The sequence below is a fragment of the Nycticebus coucang genome, chromosome 18 (assembly GCF_027406575.1).
Source record: "Nycticebus coucang isolate mNycCou1 chromosome 18, mNycCou1.pri, whole genome shotgun sequence".
Lineage (NCBI taxonomy): Eukaryota > Metazoa > Chordata > Mammalia > Primates > Lorisidae > Nycticebus > Nycticebus coucang.
The window spans coordinates 15122838-15139511 of NC_069797.1; the positions used below are offsets into that span (position 1 = coordinate 15122838).

The following is a 16674-nucleotide window of genomic DNA, read 5'->3' on the forward strand; positions in this document are numbered from 1 at the left end:
AAGATTGAAACTGGACCCACACCTTTAAAATAAAAAGAGAGAGAGAACAACTATGGTGGTTTTCAGCACAAAGTACCTGCATCAACTTTCCAGAGACTCATGGAAGAAGGTGATGAGAAGTAGTCTGGTCTGAAGAAGCCAGGGGGTCTGTAGCCAGCACAGCTGTGACCAGTTTGGACTGGTAAGCAAGGACCAGATGCCCATGCATGGATAACAGGGGCCACCCAGATTCTCTACAATGTCTTGGTATTCTTTTGGGGGCAGGAATAAAAGAAAGGATAAAAGCCATGGTGGAAGAGGGGCAGAAGGCACAGACTCTGAAATTACCCAGAATGTACCCCCCAAAAAAAAGGCACACAAAGAGAAATTCAGTTTAGTTTTCAAAAACGCAGGGTTTTTGCATACCTGATTGCCAGCCTGAGATTTTGTGTCTGCAGCACTCACTGAAGTAATTTCCTACATGAGTTTATTGATAAGAAAGTTCAAGGCATGCCTTAAAACACCCTTCACTGCCACTTCTTTCAACAAGTAATTTTTATTTTTCTTTTTAGTTCTAATTATTATCTCCTACATGACAATATTAATTTTTCAGTCATAGTTTATGTGATAAAAGTAAATAGTTAATTCCTGCTAGTTTTTCAATGCATATTAAGTAGGGCAAAATTAAATATGGCCTTGAAGTTTGGATGGTTTGATCTCTTACTGTCTAAACAGCTTTAATTTAATCAAGTTATTAAATATTCACAAGGCTTTTAACAACTGAGATACTTGCAAGATGAGAAATATCTTCTGTGCCAAAATTAATCCCTTTTCCTTGTTCTCTGTAATATCTAGTGAAGGCACAAAAACACATCACACAGAGCACACCGACACATGTTAGCACAAATAGCTTCATATTTACTGCAAGAGATTTGAATTGATTGTCCTCTTAGGACCATCTCATTTCTCTTTCTGGTAACGGATTTTCTTTAAGTAGGGAAAAAAAATGACAAATACAGCTAAGCATGACTATTAACTGGAATTAGAATAATCATGGCAGGTGCTCTTCAGGTTATTCAATATTCTGCTTAAGTAAATTTCACCGTGAGCAAATAAGTTCATAAAGCACGTGTTGGAAAATAAACATAATTTTTTGAATGATGGAAAATGTTGCATTACCTTCGAAATCACAAAAAAAATGCTTGGTGGACAGTGGGTAAGTGAAAAGGAAGTAGACAGGAGCTACTGGGAGGACTTGTGTTTTCTGCCCCTTTGGGGTTTCTATTCCAGGTCATACTTGGGCTTGGTGAGTATTTGCAACACTCCCTCTTTTGCCACTTTCTCCTGCCCTGAAATGCATGGTCTCAACCCAGTGAGCTAATGCCCATCTCCTTTCTTTCTCTTGTCTTTTCTTGTCTACTGGTTCTTTTAAAGTTGCAGTAGGACTTCCGGGATGGAATAATTGCATTAGTTTTTTTTTGTTTTTCTTTTTCTCCTTTTTCTCACTTACTTTTAATTTTAAAGAAAGCATAATTTTATTTGAAAATGGCATTTTTTCTAGTTTGGATTCTGTTTTTTTTTGCATGTTCGGGTTTGTGTTTATTTTTGCTTTGTTTTGTTTTGCTTTTGAACAGGGTCTTACTCTGCCACCCAGGTTAGAGTGCAGTGGTGTCATCACAGCTCACAGCAACCTCTAGCTCCTGGGCTCACGTGATACTCCTGCCTCAATCTTTGGAGTAGCTGGGACTATAGGTGCCCACAACCATGCTCACCTAATATTTCTATTTTCAGTAGAGATGAGGTCTCACTCTTGCTCAGGCTGGTCTTAAACTCCTGAGCTTAAGAGATCCTCCTGCCTCAGCCTCCCAGAGAGCTAGGATTACAAGTGTGAGCCACTGTGCCCAGTCCTTAACATGATTTTCAAAAATGTTATCTTCATTATTCTTGAGACTGAGAATAATAAATCAGGCACTTGAATTTGAGGTTTGAAGATCCTGGACCCTCACTTTTTTGTTTGGTCTTTTTATTTTTGTTTCTTTCGATCACAAATATATTCAAAGTTTGGGGACTTATCTATCTCAAGCAGGGATTAATCCAGTCTGACGTTTTCCTAATATTGTTGTGATTGAAATAAGTTCAGAGAAGCGAACAGCTTCCATTCACAGATAATAAAGCTTTTTATAAACTCCATATGTTGGAATGATGTGCATGCGTAACCCACAGTGAAAGGTATACTTGTATATATCAATAATCAATCAGACGCCAAAAGCAAACACTCTTGTTTTACGGTCAATACTGTAGTAACGTGTCAAACTTCTTCTAAGGTAAATAAAAACACAGTTAGCTAACTAACTGTGTAAGTGAGGCTTTCTGGAGTCAGGCCAGGGGGAACCAGTTCAGGCCTGGCTGGTGTGCTGCGGGCGGGAGAACAGGTGCAGCCAGAGAGGTGAGAGCAGGTGGTTCGTAGAAGGTGTCAGCTGGTGAGCAGAAAGCAGCACAGGCTGGGGTCATTAATAAGATCACTGGTGGGAATGTCTGGCCAGGCAGTCAAGTATGTTTGCAAGGTAGAACAGAAAACAAAACCACATGAGCCAGAGAGAAAGCATGACACTGGAATAGCCCAGTGAATGTTGAGAATAATAACAGAATCAAACAGTGAATGTGAACTTAAGCTCGAGGGCAGAGATGAAGCCAGAATCTCAGACCAAGTCTCCTAGATCTCTCTGTGTCCTTTGCTGGCCTGTGCACTCTGGTGTTGATTCTATCACAGGTGAAATACACGGCTACCTGTCAGCCTGGTAAAGCCAGAGAAAACGGACACATCGCTTCTAGTAGTTGCAGCAAAGTCCTGGAATTGAACCTTTGGGCCTGGCTAGATTTACTTGCATCTTCTAAACTGAATTCTCTGGAAAGGAAAGTGAGCTATGTGGACATGTAAGTAAATCCGAGAGGGGTAAGGCTGGTTTTACTGGGATTTCTGTGGCATGAGCCTAGGAAGGAGTGTCTGCCGAGTGGAAAATCGGTTTGCTATTGTTAGAAGAATGGCAGACAAAAATTAGAGATGTTCAGTGTCCCAGCTCCCTACATCTAGCCTCCTTCTCATCATGTGTAACGGAAAGCTCTCCACATCATGCATGTCAGGGCCAACTTCATCAGGAGAGCGCTAGAGCCTGTGTGAGTACCCTTGACTCCACTGTGCAAATTAGATCAAGGTGCTGCTTCTTCCAAACAGTTCACTGCCATCTGACAGAACACTGTCATCATAAATTACACACGGCCATGACCACCACCTGGAGGGCTTCCCTGGAAGGAATGAAGGTGGGAGCAATATGGGCACTCTAACTACGGCACTGAGCCTGGCACCCCTTTCAGGTGAACAGGAGCAAGTCTTCCAGGCTTCTCAGTTATTTCTAGACCACAGTCTTCCTATTTTTGGCTAGGGGTAGGACAGGATGTCTTCAAATATGGCTTATGGCAGCAAAATCCTGATCTAAGTCTTTTATTTTTTTTTCTTTGATACAGAGACTCACTCTGTTGCCCTGGGTAGAGTGCAGTGGTATCATTGCTCACAGCAACCTTGGTCTCTTGGGCTCAAGCGATCCTCTTTTTCTCAGCCTCCTGAGTAGCTGGGACTATAGGCACCCATCACAACACCCAGCTAGTTTTTCTATTTTTAGTAGAACCAGGGTCTCACTCTTGCTCAGGCTTGTCTCGAACTCCTGAGCTCAGGCATTCCACCTGCCTGGGCCTCCCAGAATGCTAGGATTACAGATATAAGCCTCCATGTCTGACCCCTGATATAAGTCTTAAGAGTAAGAACAGATGAAAGCAGAAATGTTAGGTGTGAATGTGGCAAAACAAAGGATCATGACTTCTCACCTGGTAACTTCACTCTCAGGCATGGGGTGTAAACCACAGAAAATACAAGGAACATGCAGGTCAGGAAACAGAGGCCACCATGAAGTACAGAAGCCTGAGACAAACCTGGAGGCTATAAAAAAAAAAAAATCTGCTTCTAGGAACCCTTTTAAAGCTAATTAATAATGGAAACACTTTCTCAATGTTAAAATAAGAATAAATGCAAACTTGATTATCACTCAACAAATATTTACTGACTGCCTCTAAGGGATTGCCACACTGGGATTTTCTATCATTCCCCCCCACCTCAATTTCTTAAGACCCATTTTGCCATCTATCACTTCCATCAAATCTCCTTCCTAATTTCTAGCTTGCTCTTCTAAGAGGAGTTGGTCTCTAGGGAGAGTCCCTCTCTCCTGTCCTGATACTGTGTAGGAGAAACTCCCTAAAAATGCAATGTGGCCTTCTCAGTCTCCACAGATGTTCCACAGCAGTTCAGAGTCTTAAGAAAAATCCTACAAGGTCCTCAGATCTGACTCCTGATTTCTTCTTTATTCTTATTTTCATGTTACTTCTGGCTCCCTCCAGTATCTTTCCCAGGCCAACTACAGGCTTCATTCCCACTGAAACACACGTCCTTGGCAGTGTACCGCCCTCTCCAGTCTCCTGGCCTTTCTATATGATGCACTCCAGATGGAATGCCCAGTCCCCAGCTCTCCCCCAGATTCATGAGTTCACTGGAGGCATCCTTGTAGGGCATCTACTCAGGTTGGGTCAATATGCTAGATGCTCCAGGGGTTTTGATGAGCACTGGTGCTGGGCTTGAGTCATAACCACACACCTATATAATGAGAAATCCTCATTGTCTGTAAGAAAAAGTGCTGAGTACTCCAAGAATCTGTGCCACGAGATTTCATCAAACCAGGGCAGGGGATGTACAGAGAAGACGTCCTTGAGGACAAGTATGGCATCAAGCTGGTCTCTGGAGGACAGGTTGGGGTAGGATAGTCTCAGTAGAATCACTATGTCTTGAGCTAGGAAGGAACAGGTAAACTTGGGAACTGAAAATGGATCTGATGAGTGTGGAGCTTGAAGGCTGGCAGTGCATTGAATTAAATGCAATGTGAGGGGTGCATGCATGCTTTGTCTCATAAGCTCCTAAACTCGATGTTTCTCCAAGTAGGGGACATATTCTGTTTGGTCTCCCAGGTCCATTTTACCTTCTGCACCTTCCACAGGGGCTGGCCTGGATTTATACTCTTCAATGGACCCCTGAGCTCTCTGGTGTGCTTAGTGGGTCTCCTGGCAAGAGATGGAGGCAAGGATGAGGTGGAGGGACAGAAAGGAAAGGAAGGCAGCAGAGTAGAGCCATAATGATGTTTCTTAGATACGCTGGCATCTGGGGGAAGAGGAGGTAAAATACCTCCAGTGAGGCACTCCTAATTCTTTAGAAGAACTAGGCACAAATCCATACACATCAATTAAGCTCATTACTACAGGTGGCCAAAGGACAATCTCTGTGTTCTCCACACTGCTAGAAAGACAGTTTTTTTTTCTTTTTTATTAAATCATAACTGTATACATTGATATGATCATGGGGATCATACACTCGCTTCATAAACCATTTGACACATTTTTATCACAGTGTTTTTTTTTTAAGCATCTATCTCTCATCTATCATCTGTTGCTTTCTGATACAGCTGCATCCACCACACATTTACCTCTCTCTCCTTCCATATATATAATATGTATATTTATATAAATAAACATAAAGGAAACTAACCAGTATATCAATCATGGTTATCTTTCAGTGTGATTTGTTTTATTTTTTATGTCATCGTATACTTTTTTTTAATTCTGAAACTAGCATGAATTATTAATACATAGGCAGGTGGGGTGATGTCATCTTAAAAAATATTCTTTACTTTAAAATTCAGAACCTCTGTGGCAGGGTGTGTGAGAAGATAAGCTATCCTGTGTATATCAGAGTAACAGGTTTCTGAGGCTGGGAAGGGTGGAGGGAAGGATGCTCAGGGGACACAGGATGGTATCTCAAGTGTACACCAAATTAAAGAGAGAGGAAGAAGGGGGCCAAGAGGGAAGCCAAAAGTCACAGAACTCAGACCTCAGCTATTTCACCCTTGAGCATAAGACTGGCTGCTGGGGTAGTAAGAAAAACTGAGAGTTTTTCTGAGTCAGAGTCTTGTTGTGTTTAAGGCATGGACATCTGCTTTAACTATGGTATGATGGTTAATTTTTGGTGTTGACTGGGTTAAACAATACCTAGAGAAAACACTATTCTGGGGGTGTACTTGTGAGGGTGTTTCCAGAGGCGATTAGTAGGTGATTCTGAGTGGGCTAAAAAGAGAAGATCCACTTTCTACATGGGCAGGTACCGTCCAGTCCGCTGGGTCCTAGACAGAGCAAACACAGAGGAAAGGGGCAGGTGTCTTCCCCATCTCATGAGCTGGGACACATTCTTCTTCTCCTGTCCTTGGACATCAAAACTTCAGGCTTACTGGCTTTAAGGCTCCAGGACTATATCAGTGTTCCCAGGCATTGAGGCTCCCTGGGTTCTTAGGCCTAGGGACTCAGGCTGAGCCACACCCCCCTTATCCCAGGGTCTCCAGCTTCTGCATTTATCTATCCTATTGGTTGTCTCTAAAGAACCTTGACTAATGCACTTGAAGTGACAAAGAGAAAGAGAATAACAAGAATAAACTGTGCAGTGACGTCTATTGTGCTTTTTGGTCAGTATAAGTTACCCTTTCAAGTGCCCTCATAATAATTAGCTCCAACACATTTCCATTCTAATAATCTAATAGATGAAGAAAAACGTTTCCTAAGCAATGTGTCCTGTAACTAAACCCAATGTTACCAGGACACTTTGATCGCTCTTCTTGATTTTTGTCATGATGAGACATAAACCACATATTTTCCTGTCAAGAACGTTTCTTTCCCTGACTCCTTCCCTAAGAGGTTGCCTTGGGTGGCTGTGTCTCACCACTAAAGCTGCTTCTCTCTCTCTCTCTCTCTCTCTTTTTGCAGTTTTTGGCCGGGGCCGGGTTTGAACCTGCCACCTCCGCAATATGGGGATGGTGCCCTACTCCTTTGAGCCACAGGGGCCACCTAAAGCTGCTTCTCTCAAGGGCCTTTCTTCTTGGATGTTTTCCTGTTGGGATTTAACAACATGTCCTTTCCCTCAGTCCTTCAGCGTGAGGGTGCTAACAGCTCCCACGCTCCTAGCTTAGCTTATTGCACTATATTCAGCTTTTCCCTTTCTTATTCTACTATAAAGAGATTTTTTTTTTGTAACTAAATCCTCCATGAATTATCCTAATTTAAATATGCTGTCTGATTCTTGCTGAGCATCTGATAGGTGCATCCTTCTCACCAAAACAACATCCCCTACTGTGTGCTATGGTAGCCACTAAGCCACATGTGAGCACTGAAAATGTCACTCCAAAAGCCTTAGTGTAAAAAGAAAGGACATATTGTAAAAACACTCAATCATTTTTAAACTGAGTACATTTTAGATGCATGGGATATATAATGAAAAATAATTTTACCTGTTTCTTTTTACCTTTCTTTAAGGTACTGAAATTAGTTAGAAATTTGAATTTACCCGGTGGCTTGTATCTGTGGCTCACTCATGTGTTCTTCTAATGTGAGGAGTAACCCTAGATGCTGCGTGAGTGATTGTGAGAAAGGAACACGTGTTCTACGTAGCGTGGGTCTTTAGTACCCACAAAGGGAAATACCCATGTTTAGAGCGTGAATAAATGAACATTCACTGTTACATCATGTTGGAACTTGAAGAGAACTTGGAGCCCCTCTTGGTGTTCCAGGTAAGGAAACTGAGGCACGTTTGTAAGCATTTATGGGACGGCAGGTTTCAGAACAACCTTAGCGTGGCCTTTGTTTTGTTCTTTTCCTTCTGCAAATCAGACCGAAATACTTAGAGAAAAGTTCTAAAATACATTAAAGTTTAACTTAGTCTTAAACCTCAACTGGTTTGTCAAATCCAATTTTAACACAAAGGATCCTTAAAGCTTGGTGGGGCTTGCTGTCCATCTGCACAAGTCCAGCGTTTCAAGGCATCCGAGTCTAAACGGTTCTTCCCTGGTTGTAGAGACCACTGGGATTGGAAGTTTGTCAACATAAAGCCACATGTAGCAGTGAGTTTTTATCCAGTAGGAGACAAATTCTGAAGCTCCATACAAATACGGAGTTAAAACCACGAGGTGCCCTTGGAAGCTGAGAAAGTATTTCACCGACTCCCACTTCCATGGTCAGAGGGAGTGCATGAGGGCAGGCAAGCAGAGCACTGACCTCCCAGCGCTGGACAGTAGGCGCTCCTAGTGAGTTTCCTACAAAAGCGACATTGCACCCCCTGTGGGACCTTGGTAGCACCCACAGTGGGCCCAGAAAGCTGACTCCACAACCTGCCATCTTGGTATGAAGCAGCCAGGCTACTGCCCACGTTCTGAGACATCCCATGGAGGCAAGAAAGCGCAGAAACAGGAACAAATAGGACTGGAACAAAAATCCACCTCCTGCGGGTTCCACGGCGGTTGGCATTCCCTGCCTGACCTGCTCTCGCCCCCGCCCCCGGGGAGCGCGTCGGGAGGATGGGGCGTTAGGGGCGGCAAGTGAAAGAGGAAATCCCTGTTGTTGAAAGGACATTTAACCTCTTGGGAAGCGCGCGAGGACGCATACACACACGTACTAACAACATTAAGAAAAAATACATTCTATCAACAACTGCATAGCAGCTCGGAATAGGAGCTAATTAAAAAAATTTAATCTAGGTCTTTATTTATTGGCTCTTTTTCCAAGAAATTGTTCCTTTTTACGTCCTGGGCAACTCCGGATCATCCTTAAACAAATCCAAGGGGAAACAACTAAGCGGGAAAAAAATACAGATGAAGGGAGAAAGGGATTTGCTGAGGGGCCTGAGCGGATAGTTGAGCAGCAGTCCAGACCGCTGCGGAGGAGTTCTCCGCGCCCGGGACAAATGGGGGTGTGGCATGCAGCGCTGAACCGGGAACTGGAGCAAACAAAACTTCTGAAGGTTATGGGGCAAGGAGGAGGTTCAAAGCCATGGAAAGGGGTGGGGTGTGGAGGATCTGGCAACAGTGCTGGGAGGGAAGCGGAGCGGGGGGAGCCTGGAGAGGGTCAGGGCTGCGGAGGGCTGAGCGGCGCTGGAGAGGTTTGGGAGCCGCCACTCCAGCGAAGTGGCCGGTAGGTGGAAGCCAGGCCCTCAGGGATTTGGCCAGCTTGGGTTGTCAGTCAGGCAACCGGGAGCCGCCACAGCCCCTCGCTCTGCTTGAAGGGGGCGAGGCTGCTGGGAGGGAGGTTCGGCGGGGAAGGGGCGTCGCCCCCAGCGCTCCCGGCGCCCCCGCCCGCCCCAGCGCAATTGGGCCGCCGCTGCCCAGCCCGCGCCACCTTTGCTCCATCCCACCCCGCCCGCCCGGCTGGCCCGGGCCCCTGTGCCGCTGGTCAGTGCCCCGCCGCGCTTGTCCGGGGGCTGGTCCCGCCGGGGGCCGTTGACGTCACCTCCAACTTTGCTGTCCTCTGCTCCCCACGTGTGGCGGCGGCGGCCGGGAGGCAGTGGCGGAGCTCCGGGGAGCACAGTGGCCACGGCCGCTGACGGGTCCGGCGCAGCCCGGCGCGCCTCGCCTCTCGCAGGTGGGGTCCAACAGCTGTTTGGAGCAGCCGGACACCCACGGAGAGATTCCCGCTCGGTCAGAGGGACTCAGGGGGATCTCTCTCTGGGGCCAAGAGGATCTGAGCCCGGGGCGAGGGGGAGCGACAGGCAGGCAAGGGGACCAGAGGAAGCCGGGGCTGGAGGGCAGTGTCGCTCGTCGCTGTCTGGAGCGCGTGGAGCTCAGCGGCCCCGCAGCCACGCGTCCCCTGACCGAGGGATGCACGATCGCTGAGCCGACATCCGCGCCTAGAGGCCGCTGGGAGCTGGGGCTGAGACTCACGCCTTTGCCACCGCCGCCAAGACCCCCATTCCGGCGACTCTCGGGGAACCCGATTGCCAAGCGCTGCCCCAAGCCTCAGGACTTGGGCGCGTTTAAGACGATGGTTTCTTAAGCACGGCCCCGCGTCCCCCGTTCCTGCCCCCTCGACTGGAGGCAGGCAGCTTGTTCGGGGCTCCTGGGGCTCGGTCCCCCTAGGAGCCCTGGCCTCCTCCTCCCGGGGCAGTTCGCACAGCCTCAGGCGTGCACAGGCGATGTGGCCTCGGTCTAGCGCTCAGGCCCGCCTGGGGGATGTTATGGCACCTGGCAGAGTCCCGGCCTAGCATGGCCCGCGTTTTGCCCGACGTCGCCTTCGGCTAGGATGGCCCCTCCGGGCCCGGCCGGCGCCCACCCCACCTCGGCAGAGCCTCTGTCCCGCAGCATCTTCCGGAAGTTCCTGCTGATGCTCTGCTCTCTGCTCACGTCTCTGTACGTCTTCTATTGCTTGGCCGAGCGCTGCCAGACGCTGTCGAGCCCTGTGGTGGGGTTGTCCGGCAGCGGCGCAGAGGCGGGAGCCCCGGATCGCGGCGTCCTGGCCGGAGGCCCGCGGGAGCTGGCGATGTGGCCCGCGGCGGCACAGAGAAAGCGCCTCCTACAACTGCAGCAGTGGCGGAGGCGCCGGCCGGCCGCTCCGCGCCAGAACAGGGACGAGGCGGCCTGGGAGGAGGAGACCCCTGGCCTGGCTGGGGGTCCCGGCGGCTCCGGGGCCGGAAGCAGCGTGGCCGAGGCCCCTCCTGGGACCCTGGCGCTGCTCCTGGAAGAGGGCACCAAGCAGCTGCCGCAGGCCATCATCATCGGCGTGAAGAAGGGCGGCACGCGGGCGCTGCTCGAGTTCCTGCGCGTGCACCCCGACGTGCGCGCCGTGGGCGCCGAGCCCCACTTCTTTGACCGCAGCTACCACAAGGGCCTCGCCTGGTACCGGTGAGCAGGCCCAGAGCGCGCGGGGATGAGGGCGGAGGGGCGGGGACCAGAGGGAGCCCTCCTCGGTGACCTCGGGTCTGCCTGCCTCCCCACTTCACGCAGAAGGCAAAGGGTCTCCGGTGGTGGTCCTTAAGTTCGGGGTCTCTTTGCTCACTGTGCCTTCTCCTTCCCGTGAAGCGCGTGTTGAGGGAGGAACTTTTGGACTTAATGCTTTTTTTCAGTCCTTGGGATTCTCTTTTCACCAGATAGCTAGCCTCATTTCTCTCTCCTGCTCTCTGAAAGTATTCATATATTTAGCCAAAGGGGGAAATTCCCATAAAACTCCCTTCTAAAGGAGAAACCTGTTCACCAATTAGTAGCAGGCTTCCCAAAGGAGGCCTGCTCCTATTTCTTCTTTATCTTTAGGACAGTTCCTTACGTCTACCACAATCTTTGCTATCAGGTGTGTGTTTACCGGGATCTTTTCCAATTAGTCGTCCTCAGTGGTAAGCAGTATGGAGACTTAGTGAAAATGTCAAGAACCAGAGAATCTGTGTAGTTTGGGAAATAGATGTCTGAGCAAGGGCCAGCCGCGAGTTACCGTGTTTTAAAGGTTTTCTTGATAGTAACTTTGTTTGGGAGAGGTATGAATTTTGTAAAGTGCTTTTAATATTTATAGGGAGAAGTAACTTTTGTCTTTGGACTGGTGAGAAACTTTTCTAAAGATCTTCAAAGAATCCTCTTATGAATACGGTAGCCAATTTTAAAAAGGGGGGTAGGGGGAGAAAGGGAAAAATATATTGTGAACAACTCTGCAAATACAGTTTAGGAAACAAGTCTTACTTCGATCTTAATTTTGAATTTGCCAGTCTCCTCAAGTTCAGACCACCTTTAATAATAGAATCAGCCAAACTAATAAATCTTAGTGTCACCTGGATTTTGTTTGCCATAAAATATTAGCTTTTCTTCTTTCCTCCAAGTACAAGGAAAAACCATATTGCTAGAATTTTCCATTTCATAGTTTATCTTGTTCACAAAATATGCATTCTCCTTGTTATTTTAACTGAAACAATGTTACAAAAATAACAGCACAATTTGGATATATTTCAAAAGCCCACTAAATTAACCATTCATCCCCCAAGCAGAAATGGACATGACTTGACAAATTTATTTACTGGAGGGGTCAAGCTCACCTTAGATTGATTTCAGGAGGCAAATTTACAGTAAATCAACTCATGAGAAAAAGATTTGGTCCTAAAAATCGCATTCGAACATTAAACACTTTTCAAACAGTAACTTTCCATTTGTTGGAAAGAAAAGCAAACAACCTTCTCTTAATATAGATTATATATCATTTAAAATCATCAGCCACTTAAAATATCCCCTTGTGTTTCTGTCATTTATGTCTTATCCTCTGGGAAGTTCTTATAAAAATGACCTGTTGAATCTGGAAACAACAGGTCCTTCTTTTTAGCACAAAGGCAGCTCTGTTTTTTCCATCAAGGACAGAAGAAAGAAGTGATTAAAGACCCCTAAAACTCTTATCTATAGCAGTTTGCATTGAATTCAGTCTCACAGTGTGCTAAGCGAACACATTTCAAGTTGACTGTCTGAAACATCTAAGGCTGCCTTGGACTCTGAGGTGCTATTAAATATGGTGAAATATTTAGTAGTAAAACCCTTTATTTTCCTTTTGACATACAAACTTTTATTTTCATTGTTTATTCTTATTCCAACAATGGATATTTGAGGGCACAGTATATCCACAGACCTGGATCTTATTTTCTGCGGAACTTTCTGAGCTCCCGTAAGAGAAGGAAGGTTTCAAGGTAACTAGAAACACAAGTTAGAAAAAGGAAAATTAAAGAAAGGGAAAAAAGTGCCACTTATAGGCCACTCTCTCCTTTGGAAACTGAATGCATGCTGTAAAGTAAATCTATCCTTGGATTGTTTACTCCGGCAGAAGAGTTCTATAAAGCAATTTATGGTGGTTACAAAAATAACTACACAGTTGACTTCATGGTTTGGTGAATTTAATTTTCTAAGTGTTGGAGCAATGTCTTTGTTTTACCAGTTGCAATGGTTTTTTATTGGATGCATAAATTTAAGTTTAACTCAATTACATAGAAAACTCTTATTAAAAAAGAAATCCTACCTATGGAGCCTGGATTATGTGATTATTTAATGAAATTTCCCCATAAGTTCTCTTTCATCTTGGCATTTAGGAGTTTGATGTTTGTGAAAAAGATCGAAGACTTAATTATGAAAAAGAAAAATCTCCTACACAGAGCACCACTTAACCATTAAGTGGATTTTACCTACTTACGTCTACTTAGTACTTCAGAAGAGGGGATTTGGTGAGACCTTCCTGAGTAGTCCGTTCAAACTTTGCAATATAGGATTTCTACCATATACTTAGGACCACACAAACACACACACACACACACACACACACACACACACACATAAGTAGAAATAAAATTCCAATATTTGCAGCCTGAACGGAATTTGGAAGAGAACAATCTACTTAATATTTTTGGATACGCATTTACATGAAGAACCCTGAGATGTTTCATCTTGTTTTTTTGCCAGTGAAATCACAGCCCTAATAGTTTGCTGTGGTACTGCCCCCTACTGTTGTCACAAGGGAGAAATCTGTTGCTATTAGGAAGTTTGAAGAAAATCTCTTGGAGAATGCGTTTGTGAGTTAGGAACAGTGCTGTTGCTGAACTGTTTTGATAAACTCATCTCACCGGGAAGAACATAAAATACTTTATAAAGCATACTCTTTATATAGAGTAAAAAACACTTCCTCTGTTGGAACAAATTTGTAGTAAAGGCAAAGAAAATGAATTTGTTACTCAAAATCTCTTAAAAAGAAATTATTTGTATCAATTTGAAATGTCCCAGTAGCCTTCCTCTAAAATAAATGAAACAAGGGCAAATTTTTATATGCCGAGAGATATTTCTTAATGAAAATTTAGGATACTTCAGTGGAGTTTTCTGGACATGAAACTCCACCCTGATGGGGCTTAAAAAACATTCCTCATTACTTAATTTAGCAGACATGATATCAGTACAGCAAATGTCTGTGGCTTGCGTGTCATGGGAAAGCAATCCTTTGCAATGAATCTTGTCCGTGTCCACTGTAATAATGTGTGGCGGGTTGGTACAAGAGAGTGGAAAATGGTGTTACTGGATCCAAAATTTACCTAAAGTTAAACCCAAATGTCTCTACTGCAGTTCAAGAGCAAGTGAGCTCAGAATTTAAAAAGAAGGCCATCCTTTCTGCTTGTTTATATCTGAATGAACTGAAAGGCATGTCTTTTTTCTCCTAAGACAAAAGACACCTATGTATAAAATATTTACAAATATATATATATACATACACACACATATATATGCACATAAACAGTATATATGTCTATAAATGTTTGGTTTCTTTCATACTTCAGTCTCTTATTTTGACACAAGATAGCAATTACTTATTATCTACACTAGCATGTCTATTTCTCTCATTTTAATTCTTTTCCTTTATCAACTGTGTATAATTTCAGCTAAGAAACTGTCAGTAGAGTGGACTCAGTTTAGAGCTTAGGAGTTAGTGCTTTCCTGACCATTAACATTTCTAATTTTCTGGCCTCTACTGATCATGGTCTTATTTTTTGGGGAGAGGCAGAGTGAACAGAGGCCCTTTTGGTTCCTATGAGGAGCAATAGGCATTTGTAGCAGCTGGGAGCAGCTGTGGAGTACCTCCATGTGCCCTTTCCCACCCTCCTGTGCTGCACAAGCCCCTTCTCCGTGAAGAGTTGGAAATGAAATTTGAGCCAAGGGAGCTACAGAGTCTGGCCACCCATGCAAGGTCATCCGGACTGAAGGCCAAAGGCTCTCTGTCCTTAGGGTGAAGTGAAGAATATGGGGAAGGGATGAGGGGCAGGGGGCGAATGGGGAGATGCTGCTTTGGACTCTGATTCTAATGTACATGTCCACAGAGGGAGAGGGTGTAATTTCTTTCATGCATGAGCTGCCAGGAGCTCTCAAGGCCTGGGTACTCCTGACCTACTGAGAGTTGGGGAGGCCAAAATGCTGTCATTTTGTTTGCTGAGTGTCTGACCTCTGAGCCCATCTCCAGTAGGTAACACCAGCAGCACAAGTCACCCAGCCTGGTCCCTGTGTGCACATCCTCAGGCCCGTGCACATGTGTTCAAGAGCCAACACTCAGGAGGTAGGGAAAGCGACGGAATTTATTATGTGGTTGAAGGAAAGTTACCATATGGCTGGAGAACTCCTAAGCAATGTTCGACATCCTGGGTATGGAACAGATTTGGGGACGATTGAGATCACAGTCTAGGCATTGGACAACAATGATGACACTTTTGCTAGAGCTTGGAATTGGAATACTTTGTGTGAGTGAATGTTCCTTTATAGAAATAACATTTATAATATGCACATTTCACTTTGTGTGAAATGCACAGACATCTATGGGTGAAAATCCATCACAACATTCTAATCTTCTGCCTTCCCCTTAAAATGAAAACACTCTGGCCAAGATATTTGTTTCGTATAAATAAATCTGTTGATTGGCCAGGAAAGAAGAAATGCCAAGTCTGTGTTTTGGAGGGGTCGTGGGAATGGAATAAGCCTTGTGCAATTAATGACCACAGGGGCTAACCTTACATAGACCAGATGCTCACATCACAAGGAGAATGTCACAGAGAAAACAAATCTCCTTGATATAAACAACAACAAAAAAGGCTTCCTATCTCTATAGGACACATTTGAACAATTCCAAATTGTAACTACCATCCGTCAAATTGCTGAGCCCAGTGAAGAAGTTGATATTCTTAGCTCTCTTCTTTAGTTGGAGGTCTTTCTTCACCAAGTAATAGTAAGTTGGCTGATAATGACCGTCATTTCTTAGTGATATTAGACCCCAACCTTTTAGGAAATTTGCTTCTGCTTAAGTGATGAGTTACAATTGTGAAGGCAAAGTTTCTTATTAATATGCCTTTAATATGTAATCAGAGGAAGTTGCATCAAAGTAGTAGTTTAGCTCCCTAGTCTTTGCATGTATAAGAAGGTCTCAAAAATGCTTGTCAGCACTTTAAACCCATTGCTAATTTGAACAGTTTAACAATCTCTATGGGGGATACTGATACAGTTAGTAAAATAAACTTACGTGAAGCCAAAATTTAGAAATTAAGGAGATGCTGAGTTCATTGAATGGAAGCATCTTCCTAACCTCTTGACTTCCTCATTGCAGCCTTTGCATTTTTGCATTACTCAGTGGTTGTGACTATTGGTGCTCCTGAAAGTCACGTTTATCCTAAGATAACTTCAGGACTGTGTTGCAGAAGTTCAGATTTGGCCTGTTCTAGAAGATGTCTAATGACAGTAGTGTGAAAAGGGAAAGGGGAAATGTTCATTAAGAATGAAGTTTAGTGCTTGCGGTTTAGAATGCAAGAGACATTCTTGTAAAGGTTTCAATACAAAATTCTATTCATTGACTGTTGGGAGCAGCAGCCTGTTGGACTGTTGGAATGCGACTTGTAGCGCCACCTCGTGGGCGGAGGAGTCAGCGAGGAGCCTCCCCCGGAGAACCCTGAAAACCTTATGGTGATGAGAGCATATTTGCAGTCTCAATTAAAAAAAGAAATCACAGCAGCAACAAATACTTGTGTTTAGGTAGCACTTATAGTATGTATGATCTGCCTAGCACAGATGAGCTGCACTTTCGCCTCTTTTAGGCAAGGATATTTCAATTCTTTTAGGCAGCGAGTTTATTCTTTGGAGAGAAATAAAAGAGACATGACTTCACAATAAACCTGAAAACCAAGATATAAATGATTAGGGGATTTATATTAGAAATGCTTATGGCTGAAAGGAGTACCATATGCCCCAGATTACTTTT

General features: G+C 44.8%; 1 protein-coding gene across 1 annotated transcript in view; it reads left to right on the forward strand.

The window, feature by feature from the left end:
• The first annotated feature begins 8793 nt into the window (after window positions 1-8793).
• The window catches only part of LOC128570911 (heparan sulfate glucosamine 3-O-sulfotransferase 3A1), a 106848-nt gene continuing 98967 nt past the window's right edge, over window positions 8794-16674 (forward strand). Inside the window, exon 1 of the mRNA XM_053570505.1 lies at window positions 8794-10784. Within this exon, the coding sequence (XP_053426480.1) occupies window positions 10186-10784 (599 nt within the window). The 5' untranslated portion in view covers window positions 8794-10185. The remainder of the gene's footprint in view (window positions 10785-16674) is intronic.